Source organism: Aptenodytes forsteri, unplaced genomic scaffold (assembly GCF_000699145.1).
Source record: "Aptenodytes forsteri isolate BGI_AS27 unplaced genomic scaffold, ASM69914v1 Scaffold100, whole genome shotgun sequence".
Taxonomy (NCBI): domain Eukaryota; kingdom Metazoa; phylum Chordata; class Aves; order Sphenisciformes; family Spheniscidae; genus Aptenodytes; species Aptenodytes forsteri.
The window spans coordinates 1604847-1618675 of record NW_008796216.1 but is presented as its reverse complement, the minus strand read 5'-3'; the positions used below and the strand labels follow the sequence as shown (position 1 = coordinate 1618675).

At 40.4% G+C, this 13829-nt stretch overlaps 1 protein-coding gene across 1 annotated transcript in view; it reads left to right on the top strand.

Annotated features, from left to right (window-relative positions):
- The window catches only part of AGPAT5 (1-acylglycerol-3-phosphate O-acyltransferase 5), a 62611-nt gene extending 53380 nt beyond the window's left edge, over window positions 1–9231 (top strand). Inside the window, exons 7-8 of the mRNA XM_009288571.2 lie at window positions 4865–4988; window positions 6660–9231. Coding sequence (XP_009286846.1) covers window positions 4865–4988; window positions 6660–6885 — 350 coding nt within the window. The 3' untranslated portion in view covers window positions 6886–9231. The remainder of the gene's footprint in view (window positions 1–4864; window positions 4989–6659) is intronic.
- Window positions 9232–13829: the final 4598 nt, after the last annotated feature.

Sequence of the window (13829 nt, the reverse complement as noted above, 5' to 3'; positions counted from 1 at the left end):
TGCTTACTCCCCATGCTGTGTCCCTTGTGGATGGATGGAGGCTCTGATCTCTGCATCCATCTCGGGCGTTGCACAGGGGATTGGCAGTATTTCTGAGAGTGCTATTCCTCACGTCCCAGGCTTGTCTCCGGGCTGCAAGCTTGAATTTAGCCTGTAGAACATCCCCTCCATGCTTCCCTACATCAGCAGTACCAGCAGGTACTGGTGCTGCCCGCTCCTCCACTGCTCCTCAGGTTAACCTGTCTAAACAACCTTCGCCGTACCCTGGATGTTTGCTTTCCCGTCTAGTGCCGCTTTGCTGTACCACTGCTTTATTTTGTTGGAGCAAGCTGTGAAATAGTTTCCTGTCAGCTCAACTTGAGGTGATGGAAAGCATGAAGCTGAGAAACAACGCAGCACTTAAATTTATGTTTGTTTTGCCAATTGATTGTTAATTTGGTGTACGAAGTAAATGAAAGTGGAGAGATGGGATTTACTTCTTTGAGGAGGAGATAGTTTACGAACTGCTTTGGTACCTGAACACTTAAGTCCAGACTAATGAAAATTTTAAAAGTGAAGAAAGCATCTACAGTTCAGAGAGGAATATCTTTGCTATCATGGTTTTTGCCTGTGTATGCACCACAACTTGCAGTGTTCTGTTACTGAAGAGGCGTATTCTTACAAGTTTGAAATACTAGTTACTTAGAATAAATATAAGTTATTCAGATTTCAGTTTCCTGTGATATCACTTTCAATTTATCACAAACATTACTGAAATCTGTTAAAACAGGAGAGAATTGGAGGCTCTTTAAGTGGTCATGACTATGTCAGGCTTCAGTTTGTCCTTTCTTAATTTTGAAGGTCTTTGGCAATAATTACGTTGCAATAAAAGAGCCAATGTAGGAGGTTGAAATCTGAGCTACTTTATTGCTATCATATTTAAAGTGCATCTAAAAATAGACTTCATTAGTAATTGAAAACTGGAATATCTGTTTGAGTGTAATGCCACTGTCACAACTTTCTTAAGGGGCAAGGCAAATAATTTGGAGTGGTGGAATGAACTTCTGTGGTAGCATTAAGGGGAAGGTGGTCTGAGGCTATTTGTATGTCCCTTCTCAGTTACAGGTACATCTATGCTTTGGACCCTCTCTCCTTCCCTCACTTTCTCTGGTAATGCTGGTAATTTAAAACAGAATTAATTGGCTTTTGAAGGTGAGGAGTTGAATACTGGTAGAATTTTGTGGAAGACCCAGCGAACAAGACACCCTCCCAAAATGTTCGTTTGCAATTAAAAACTCTGTGGATCCGATTCTTTTCCTGGAGACTGTTGCACCCTGTTCATTAATCCTAATTCTGCACTGAACCCGTCAGTCCTGTGTTAGTGTGAACCCTGTCTTGCAGAAGGAGGGCCACAACGTCACAGTTTAAGAACAAAAAATGCTTGATCCACGTTATTATTTTCAATTCCTTCCTTCTGCTGTGGTTGGTCACTAGAGGCATTATAAACATTCTGCACTTGTATCTGCTATTTAGCCAGATAGAAAGTTTTATTAGGAAATTATCTCCCACACAACAGTCAGTCCACTTGGCTCCCACAGAAGTTGTTAGTGTTCATTTAACCCAAATCATACTCAGTTCTTGATTGACTAATGCTGTCCCCAATATAATGTTTGATTATCATGCATGATTTGCACTTAGGTTTTGTCTTTTGAAAGAAAGTTCAGGCTTGCTTGTTCCTGCTGTTAATTACAACAAATTCTGGCAAGTTTAGGGATCTGAAAAGCCTGTCAGATTTTGGCCTTAAGGGCTAGTGTCCCTGAAGTTGGATGTAATTTGCACATAATAAATTGCTTCAATAAGATTTTGTTTCTTAGCTTAATTACGTAAGTCTTTGGGGAGTTAAGCTAATGTGAAATTAAGGGTCATGGGACCACCACAAACCTTTAGAGTTTGTGGTGATAAAATCCAGCTGTTTCTTCTCAAAACCAACCTCTCAATATATTGTTCTTATCCACTGGTGTTCTTACGTGATTGCAGTGACATTGTGCCTCTAAAAAAAAAAAAAAAAAAAAGAAAAGGATTAGTTGCATTAAACCCTGACATGAATTGGATAATTAAAGACTAGTCAGATTCCCTGACTAGCTTGATTGTATGCATTACAATGTCATCTGCAGATGTCGTGGATGCCCAGGCTTTGGATAAAATGGCCTTGAATCGATGGGTGGGAGTCATGATCCTCTCTAGGGGAGCACCTGCAGTTGCAGATCCCACAGCCTTCAGCGAGACTGTACTAAGTCTCAAACTGCAAGGGAGGATGAGGCTGTGGAGAAAGGCACTGGGATTTACAAAGGTGGGAAATTAAGGTGAAGTTTTAGGATCTTCACATATGGGGACTCAATTTAGACTGGTTGAAGACGACCAGTGTGGGATGTTGTAAGAATCAACTTGCATTGGAACTTGGGCATAAGGTAGAAAACCAGCAGCAACGCTTAGATATTTGTGGAGGGTTTTTTGCTTTCTAAGCAGATTTGTAGAGGTGGGGGAAGGTCTTTCTTTTGAAATACTTATGTCTTATTCCTGTTTTGTTAACTAGAGCTTATTATTGATAATGTACTCTGTTGCTGTCTTTAAATGACCAAATATCAATATTTTTATAAGCAGCATAACATTAGTTTTAAAAATACCATATAGCTATTAATAATGCTATCTCATCTAACTTAGAATTTTGCTTGGTTTATAATTTTCCTTAATAATTTATAACTGAGATTATAAATGACATCACGAAAGAGTTGTTTGTTCCTATACAGAAGCATATGTGCTACGAAGTAAAAGAAACATACACTATACAATGCACAGAATGTTTCAAATATCTTTTAAAGCTAGATCTTCAGCCCTAGCTGAATATGCATAGCATAGATGCTTTTTATAGGAGTCTAGTACAAAAAAGACCGTATCATCTGGCTTCCAGGCATTTGTTTTCTAGATACAGTTTTGCATATTTTAGAATGCAAAATAGGTAATAGGTAATGCCACTCAAAAAGAGGATTTGTACATCAGTGAACATTATAAGCATTTAAGACATGGATAATACGTCTGTCATTTTAAAATATTAATAGCATGTTTTTAAGTGCTCATATAGTGAATGACCTTCATATAGTGGCCTGGATAGTACCCTCAGAGAAACAGATCTGGAAAATCCTTATCATTAAAAGCAAGAGGAAAAACCTGCTTTCAGATACATGAGCACTGATTTCTTCGTGGTTAGTAAAAATGTTGCACATAAACTTGAAGACAGTCTCTATACCTACCATCATTCTAGACCTCCAAATACTTAACTTGCCTGCCATCTAATAGCTGTAGCTAGGAGGCGGTTTTACCAGAAACTTTAGTGACAGTTGTGTTTGCTTCTCCATGGCTAAGAGGTGGACTTGTTTCTGGTTGAAGCCCTCAGCCATTTCTTGAGTTGATGGTGCATGGGCCACGTTGCTGCCGTTACGCTACGGTGCGGTTCAGCGAAGGGCGCTCTCTGCCTGAGATCTAAACAAAATTGCACGCAGCACCTTACAAATTCCTGAATCAAAATGCCATAAGACTTTACTGATCTCTTCATCTCTTCTCCTTCCCTCCCCCTCTACAAGCACGCAAACACATTTGCATGAACAGGCTTTTAAATTTCTTTAAGGCAATCTCTAGTATATGATAAGGATTGCTTTTACAGCAAAGCCCTTAAAAATAAATAATCCTGTAAAGAAGAAAAACAAGTAGGGGGATATCTGCTTGGCAGACAACAATAAAGATGTAAATGCAGTGACCATTATTTTGCACAGTCATTCCTCAAGATATCCCTAACAGTTATGGGTCAAAGTCTTCTGTACATCTGCAGTGCTGTCCAAAAAACGTCAACAACCTAGAAGGACCACCCAGTCTGTGTTACATTTGTTGCCTGTCTGTATTGTAGGAAGGCACTTCTGGTCCCTTTTCAAAATACGAAGATTGTCCAAATTTCTAAGGACTTCCATCCTCACACCATGCATCTCTTTGTACAGGGGTGCTGATTACTACAATACCCCTTGCTACTGATAAATGCAAATGATTATTAATACACAAATACTGGTGGGTTTTTCATCCCACGTGCAGTATTTTTACCACTTGTTAGTTGTAAGAAATCCCACAAGGCTATTTGAGTAATGGAGTTTTGTTTGTAATTGGCTTAATGCTTGCTTGCTAAATTTTTCTAGGGACGAATTGAGGAAATGGGGGAGAGGCGTTGCAATAGGGCTGTCTCGAGATCTGTAAGACAGAAGAAAAATGAAGGGATGCAAAATGGAAAGCAGCATTTTGTTCTGAGTCTTTGCCCTGTTGTACTTTTTAATTATAGGTTATTACTTAAACTGAAGCCCACTTCCTCCTGGAGATGCTTTGGGAAATCACTGTAATTCTGATTTTGTCATCCAGAAGCAAACAAAATTCAGATTTCAAAAAGGACAAGCAAAGAGGATTGCTAACTTTAATCAAAATTGCAGGCTGGATAACATTACGACATCAAAGTTATTGCATCCCACACTACAGAATGAGTAGATTGCTGCTGAGGTAGAAGTGTAACATTTTCAAGCACAGCATTTTACAGTTAGCAGGGTGCATTTTAGGACAATTTTTCCATGCTGCACGTGATAATGGGCCACCATTTCCAAAGTGTGTAGGCCAGATGGTTTCTAAGTTCAGTGAAGTACTCAGGATCCAAACATAAAGAGGGGAGGCTTTGAAAACTGAAGTTAGGCTTCCAAGGCACTTAGAGCTACGAGGTCAAATTTTCGGTGTATTTTAGACAAATAAATGCCCTACAGTGTTTTTGTAACTCAGTCCTGTTGGTTTGCTCTCTTTTTAGAGTTTCTTTGCAAGGAATGCCCAAGAGTTCATGTCTTCATTGATCGAATTGAACTGAAGGACATTCCAGAAGAGCAGATGTATATGAGAAGGTGGCTTCATGAACGTTTTGAAATAAAGGATAAGTGAGTAACAATGTGCAGAACTTTCTGTTTAAAGTAGCTGTCTTCTTTTATATTAACAGATATACCCATGATTTCTGTGTTACCAGCAGTGCAAGCTGTAGGGTTCTCTGAAGAGAGGTGGTGTTGGTACTCCTGTGCATATTTTGTAAAATACCCTTGTGGTTAAAGCTTTTGCTCAGGAGGTTGGGATTCCTGGGTTTTAGACCTTCCTTAGGCTGAAGAGCTGTGAATCCATGTTCCAGGTGAGACTTACATTCATCTGAATACTCTCCATTTATCTTTTTGAAGCTGAGTCATGCACAGCCAGTAATGTAAGATGCCCGTGGTAGGCAAGCAAGCAAAAAGCAGTTTGATTCTAGCCTCGTAATCAGTGTTAGGTTAGAGTTAGAAAGGGGCAGGTCTTGATCTAATCTATTCTGCCAAAATGAACAATTTTATACATCTTCGGTCAGACAGCAATTGGATAAAAACACAAGTAACCCCGAGGTACCTACCTTCACTGGGGAAATGAGGTGAAGTAGAAGTTTCATCTGTGCATCTCTGGATTGTGGCAGACCTAAAGTGCCTGGCTCCCTCCAGCATCTCCAGATAAGGTCGCCAGTGAGCATATGCAACAGATCCTGGGGGACCTTGTGCCTAAATGTGGGATTTCAGTTGTTTGAGAGATGATGGTTTAATTTGCCACGTCTGAAGTCCAGCTTAAGGGAGCTGAATCTGTTTGCTTTCTAAATCTTTGAATACATTGTGTGAGGTAGAAATTTCCCTGGTTCGTCAGGTATGTTCTGCTTTAAAATTGTTCTGCCAGTCTCACACTCCACAGAAGTGAAAAACAGATTCATTTGTCCGGTGATCTTTGAATCCATGTAAAAGTTAACATGACTATCTGTAAACGTGGCACTATTACTAAAGTGTTTTAGAAGTTCAGGATCGCTAAGTAATTTTTTTCTTCACTTTTGAGAGGCAAGAAAGTTTGAATTTCATTTTATAGACAAATAACAGATAGATAAAATAAAAGGGTGCCCAGTGGCCCACAAGTAGTCTTCTGGTGAAGACCAGCAAAATTGAACCCTGATCACCTGTGTCTCATTGTAGACTCCAGTTGACTGGAACATCTTTCCTGGGACCAAAGCAGTCTGTCAGGCGAATTTAGAAATACTTAAAACCCCAGAATTTTCAAATTCATTTATTAGTGGTTTTCAAAAATAGGAGAAAAAAAATTACTACTAAACTGTGTGGCATTTTACTCTTGCACGTTTGTTATTAGTTTATTTCATGAAGATAATTCCCTCCCTGCCTTCTTTGTTCAGTGATTAACTGTTGCTATTTTGTCCTGCGATATTGCCCAGTAGTCTGGGCTTATTTGCTAAATGCTGAATGAAAAGGATTCTTTTCAACTTTTATATTCAGTGTTAAAATCGGTCCCTCCGGAAAATCTGCTTTTATTGCTCACAAGGGTTCAGGTTGAGTACTCTGATGTGCAATGTTACTTTGAATGCATCATATTCTTAAGGCATACTGATTGCTTAAACTTGTTACGGACGAGCTGCTACGTATTGTTAAATCATTTGTTAAATAATGTGTGATTAGAAGCAGTTATTGGGTGAAAGTAAGTTGCTTAAAACTTCTTACGCTAATGCATAACTTTGACCATCTCCTTTTGTCTGCTTGTAGGTTACTAATAGAGTTTTATGATGCGAAGGATTCTAAAAGAAGAAATAAGTTCCCTGGAAAAAGTGTTCATTCCAAACTAAGCCTCAAGAAAACTTTGCCATCTTTGCTGTTTTTAGGTGGCCTGACTGCTAGTATGCTTCTGACAGAATCTGGAAGGAAACTTTATGTAAAAACATGGATATATGGGACTTTAATTGGTTGCCTGTGGGTTAGCATTAAACCATAAGCAGATGTTAGTCTCCAGTCAGTGAAATGTGCAGTCTTTTCTTGCACATTGCACGAAACTTTTTCCTGACTTTATAGTAAAAAAGTGTAAATAAAGCCTTATTGATCGAACATTGGAAATAATAGAATTTGTGACTTAAGCCTCTGTGTGGTTGGTCTGGGGAAAATAAATGTAGATTTTCAAATTTGCTACTGATTTTTGCTGGAATAATGACAGATAAACCAAGTCGTGATAAATTGCTTTCCCCATGAACTAACATCCACCTCTATCTGCAGATTTGATGAAGTATGAGTTACGCATAAGGGTGTCTTAAGTGGACCTGTGAATGTATTTACAGAGATTAATTTAGGGTATATATTTATTCTTCTGATATTCATGTTGAATTTTCGTTACTCTTTGGTGCATTGCAGCAGCTCAGTTGCATCTATCCCAGCTGTATCGCAACTAATTCAAAACTTTTTTTTCTTTTTGAATTTTGCTTTTCAGTTTTAGCTAAATACTGTGTTCTTTAAAAGGGACTGTGTAAGCTGGCAACTCATGAGATGTTACCTGAAGCAGAATAAAATGTTCCTGAGAACTACTGTTCATGGGGAAGAAGCTCTGTTTATCTAGTGCATGATTTTTGATTATATTGCAGTATTAGCTGATTATTTTACATATGCAAGACATTAAATTTTACTGAGCAAACAGCTTATTTTGCGCACCCTGTATTTGTGCATAAAAGGACTGTATGCAGTGTAATGAAGTGTTAAGTTTTTGTTTCTGGCCTAACCAGACTGTAGCCTACCTTGTGTCTGTGTTATCCCTAGCGCCTCGAGAGTTTCAGCTGAGCTCACAGACCTTTCGTGTGTACGTGCCATAAGCAGAAGTTTCCTGTTACCTCACGATTTTCTGGAAGCAAACTCTGTCGTTTGGGTAATGCACAGAATTACTCTTAACTTCAGGAGCGTAAGGGTATGGTAACGAGGAACCTTCAGGTGTTCCTGCTAAATCCGAAGCATGTGCCTTTTCCTACTAATCTGATTTAGCCTGATGTTTCATAATCCGGCAGTCATCTCCATGCTGTAATATCACACTAGATTCTCACATCATTCTAGGTGATGCAGACTGCAGTTGGATTGAAGTTACAGGGTTGATGTATACGATTTGCACAATAGACTAGTAGTGAAAGAAATGCATATCCTATCAGTATTTCACCTGCTTGAAAATATACTTTAAAAAGCAAAATCAACAAACCCTTACTACCAGAAAGTCTGCGATTCCCATGGCTGGTATTTTTGTTGGGGAAGCGCCATTTCCTGATATCAAGGGAATTGTCTATATGTACAGCGATGGGGTAGGAAAGAGGATGTACTTTATCTTCTTCCATTAGGGAATTGGACTCCCTGAATCAAAATGAAAGAACTAGAAAATATTTTTATATCACACTTGCAAGCTTTAAACGTGCATCTCTTTTTAGCTTCAGTGCGATTTGTCTTGCATTAGAGTCCACTGTGAGTTAAATGTCTTTTAAAATTATAACTCAGTTTTTCAGATTCCACCATTGCCAGTTAATTAAAGAGACTGCTTTTACTGTGTGGGGTTGGTTTTGGTTTTTTTTTTTTACAGAATTTTGTAGAGTAATTACAGTTCCACCTTAAAATCATTCGGTACAACTTTCAGTTTGCAGTTCTGTGTCCTTCCATAATGGATTTTGTCACTGGAGTTATTTATATCGGTGATTGATTCAGGATATGTTGATGAACCATTTTAAAAACAATGACTGGGAACAACGGTGAAAAACAGTATTGTTATGAGGCTGTGAAACCAGAGGGGGAAAAAAAAAGCCATTTTATGTAACAGCCAAATGTGCTCACATGTAGTTCTTCCTATTCTCAGCTGACTGTTTCCAGTGGGTATAACCAGAAAGCAGTGTTCCTATGTTAGTGTGATTTTCAATCATGGAATGAAATTTTACTCTGACATGACTAAATTTCTTTGTAACAGCTAAGAATAACATTTAATTATACATCAAAAATAAATGCAAACTGCTTAATTCATTTGTAGAAAAATAACCGCTATTTTGGAGAGCCTGATTACCACAAAGTATTGGATCTTTCTTGCTGTTTAAGTACCAGGAATATAATTGACGCAGTGCAACAAACAAACAGGATGTTTATTTTGAACCTCATTCTCTATGTTAATCTTAATTTTTTTTTTCTTGCCATTAATTTATAAAGTTTTGAAACCGCAATTTGCTGATGTATTTGGCATTGGGAGTATCACATGCTATTTCTAAATATGCACTGATATTAACTTGAAATATTTCTTCATTAAAATAAGAAGAGCCAATGCTCATTCAACTTTTCTGTCCTGTCTACTTGTTCAATTTTTTCTGCCCTTTTATGTTTGTAACTTGGTTAACAGGGACTGCTTACAAAAAGGCTACGAGTGTGGTTTTAAGTCCTTGACAGAAGGTTTTGTGTGAGAAACAGCCAATGAAAAGAAAACAACTTGTCTTTTTTTCCTGTGCAGCTAAAATGCGTTCGAATCAATTTGTGCTTGTTCCAACGCAGCATACCACCAGCTCGGCTGGATTGCAGTAGCTTTTCACCCTGCGCCACTTGTTGCTTGTTAATAATGTTCGTTGACGTGCAGTACCACAGCTCTGGCCAGGGATCGGGCTCAGCCGCACGATAGGTCTTGCACAGACAACACCGGCAGACAGGCTGGGCAGACCCAGGGGGTGGGAAGAGGTATTGCAAACAAATACGTGAAGTATATCTCGATATATGTATCGAGACCTGTATGGTCAAAAACTTATTTTTCCAGCTGTATCTGATAAAAGCGATTTCCCTCCACACAAGTACTGCTCTCTTCGTATGCATAAACTGTATGTAAACCTTTTATAGTCGGCAACACCACCACTACGTGCTAGTTCCACAATGTTGTTGCTGTGTTTACTTCTGTGGAAGGAATTGGGCTAGTACGGAAGCATTAACTTAAATAACGGAGAACACAAAAAGTGAAGTGAGACAGAAAACTAAAGCACTGAGTGATGCTACAGTGAAGAAATGACTGGGGAGGACACGTGAGGGGCTCCAGCCTACTGCAGTCTTTTGCTAACTCCTCTGAAGCATTTTCTTAGTGTAATACTTTTGTTTTTCTCTCCTCAGTAGAACATAGCATACCTGTAAAACTGGTTTTTTAGTACTTAAAAATTGGGCCCTGATTATTTTGGCATTTTGGCATGCATAGACTATGTATACTCACTTTGGGGGAGAGGTAACTATTTTAGGATTGGATAACGAAGGGGACCAGGAGCAGGTTTGGGATTTTTGGCTTAGTGTTAAAAATGAAAAATGAGACTTCTCCCCCTACCACCTCCAAATAAAAATCACTTTTAATGGCAGAAATTTCAACCCAGCCCAGAAAGGCAATAGAAAAAGAGTTAATAGGTTCAAGATCTTGGCACCTGCTTTATAAAGCCTTTTCCTTTATAAATACGGAAACCACAGTTTGGTCTTAACCTGCAGTTCTAGGTCACTTTTTAGCAGAGTGGCTCTGATGACAGGGCTTGAAGTGAACACGATGGGGTTTCTCTTGTCCTCATTTTCATGTTCTTGCCTGTCTCATCAGTTTGGAGCTCGGTGGTCCCAGTGAAGCATGTTGCACAATTTGCAAAGCATAAGACAAAAAAAAAATATTTTAAGTTTGTATAATGGCAAAAGTCATGCAACTAAAACAAAACACAGAGCAAGTCCAGAGGAAGAAAAGCAGCAATAATCTAATACAAAAAAAAGATTAGAAACGTCAGCTCCAGTCAGGCATGACCACAGCTGATTGACTCCAGGGAAGATTTGTTTTCCGTGTGGGGACCAATTTCCCTGTCAGCGTGGTGAATATTTCTCCTACCTGTCCTCTTTCAGTCCCAGATCTGCATCCCTACCCTGGACTGACGGGTCTGTTATTTTCCTAACGAGGTGTCCCTCGTTAGTTTTCAGACACTGATGTGAATCTCGGGTTTCCTCCATTCTCCTCCTGGGCCCAAATTATTTCCCTATTTGTATTCAGCCAGATAAACCGCTGACAGACAGACCACTGATGCCCAGCTCCTACGTTTGAGGACTGGCGTTTGGTGGGCAGATGCCAGTGGAGAGGCTGGGGTCTGTTGCTGGTGGGCTGGACGGAGACGCTGTTCAGAGAGGGGTTACTGGTAAGTCTGTATTGGACATGCGAGGTGGATCTCCCTCCCGCCTCTGCTGGAGCATGCTCTTCCACTGACAGACAGTTTGTATGGCCGTAAGTAAATGCGAAGACTAGACACTACCCTGAAAAACAATAACTTGTTCCTGGGTTATATTTGTAATGTGAAAACTTCATTAGTTATGCTTGTACAAACTACTTCACAGCCATTCTGTCTCCCTTTCATCTTGTGTGGGAACTCAGTTTTCGAAGGACATTTTGATGCCTCTGTTTGTGTTCCCTGCATGACTAATTCGAACCAGAGCCATTTCAACCTGTTTGCCTGACTGGCCCGAAGATGTTACAGAGGATGCAGATGTTTAAGGGCAGAAGTTGCTGTCGGTCATCTGGCCGTGCAGTGGCAGCCGGAGCTGCTTGTCTGAGCCATCAGGCTCCCCACAGAGCCTCTGCAGTAAACGTGCCCTTTAAATCCCAGTCCCACCACCGTACAAAGAGTTCTGGAGAGAGATAGGTCCTAAAACCCACTTGGCTTGTTTGTAAAGTATCCAGGACCCGGTGTTCTCTCCAGAGGGTCCCTCCAAAAGGTGGGCTGGGGCTCATTCGTGCTTCGAAGCACAGCCGGGCAAGGAGTTGGAGGGTGATGCCTACTTGAGGGTATCAAAGCCCAGTCACTGGAACGGGAAGTAGGAGATATGGTCTCAACATCTCCCGGCCTGAGGAAGATCAGAACTATGGTACTTCCCCAACAACCCATCTCCTCAGGGAGGCCTGCCAGTGCCACTTTTCACCTCTTTCAGGTGTTCTGGCAAGGATCAGAAAAGATTCCAAGATTTGTAGGGCCAGCATGACTGTAACTGGTGACGAAGGCGTTGGCTGGGTACATGGACTTCTGCATTCAGCCCTGAGGCATTTCTGCACCCAAAATTGAACCACCCTAGGGACAAGGTGGAACCAGAGGTCACCCTGCATGCCCATACCAGCATGCCTGCGGTTGTAGCCTCCAGGCTGTGGTTACAATATGAGGAAAAGGGGAAGGGTTCTGCTCTAGAAGTGCTGTGGTTTTGAGTGTCTGTCTTTGTTAGGAGTGAGCCTGGAGCGTCATGGGCACTAGCAGACTTTGTTGCTGCTACGCCTGTTTCGGTCCCACACTCTCCGCACGAAGACCCTCCTTCCCCGTCTTCTTCAGAGATGCCGACGAAGGCTGAAACTGCCAAAGCAATTTTGGATTTCTGGATGCAGCCAGCCCCTGGCCTTACTCAGCTGTGCAACTATTTAATCCAGTTGGGACCAGAGGAGAAACTGAGCTAGAGAGAATTTAATTTGCAGTTGGCCAAGACGGGAGAGTTAACACTGTAATGATCCCAGAAAGTATCAAATGCTGTACATCGTTAGGCATAAATAAAAGAATATGCAGGGTTCTCAAGGCTGAAACCTGAACTGGAGGTATTAAGTTAAATTACTTTTCATGCTGTATGCATAACAGTCCCTGGTTAATGTTTTCACTTATGATTTAGCAGGCATTTACATCTCCTATAGTCTAACGTTGCACTTTTAGCAGAAACATTATAGGTCCAGAAAATGGCATTACCTTTATGTTAGTTTGCACCCGAGACTTTTTTAAGTCTTGTGTGATAAGGAAACTATAAAAATTTGCCTCTGATCTATATAATCTATGAGCATTTTTTGGCTTTTATAAACTAAGAAGTCTTCACTTCTTGTCGCATGAGGTATAAAAAAGGTTGGTTTGACATCAAGGTGCTTTAATAAATTCCAGTTGACCACAAAGGATTACATTAGTACAGTCATGTAGTGATGAATATTGAAAATATTTTTAAAAGCACACACAGTTTTTTATAGCCAGGGAGGATAAATTAAAATGCAGAATTACTTCTTCCTGGAACCACACACTTGTAGATAGGACTCGATTGCAGTCAAAGGCCCACCTGCTTTTCTAATGAGAGAAATAAATATAGGTGAATAACGTAATCCACACTGCTGTTTAAAAAGACAGAGAAGTAGAAGTTGCTGAAGAAATGGTGTTTTTATTGTCCAGAAAAGGAAAGGTATTCCAAAGAGCTGACAAATAATTTTGCATAGCTAATAGTACTCCTGCCAGTACAGGATATGGTATTGTTTTCTATCTTTAAACAGTAATAAGAGATGGTGTATACGTATCCTGATACTGTCAATTGTATTCCTGTTCTGTGACAAGATAACGAGAGATTCAAGAAGTCGCAGTACTTAAAACACATCCCCTTTTGCACTGCAGGGTTGGAAATGCCAAGTGGCTGCTGTCGCTAGCTTGTCCTCCGCGTCCCTTTGGAAAGGAACCTGTTTAAAACTAACAATTATTCTTGGCAGCGCAACATGTAGAAAAGCAAAGGTGAGAGCAGGGACACGTCCCGTCACCAAGAATGCTGGTCACAGTGATAAAAACCAAGCGACCCATCAACAAGCCCTGCAGAAGGTGGGAATGGGAACTCAAGCCGAACGGTGGAACTGCAGTCACGGTGAGATGACAAAGTGCCCATCTGACCAGGGAACCTCAGAGCAAGCGGTGGGCACTGGCAGCACTGCTGGGTTTACGCAGCGTGCATGGCAGAGGCAGCATCTCCGGAGGCCAGATCAGGCTCAGCTGAAGTAAATAGGAACTTTGCATTCCTTGGTTGGTTTTTTTTATTAGAACAATTTTAAGCTTTAGAAGAAAAACCCTCTCCAAATTTTATGACATCCTGGAAAGGAAGGAGTGCTCCCAAACC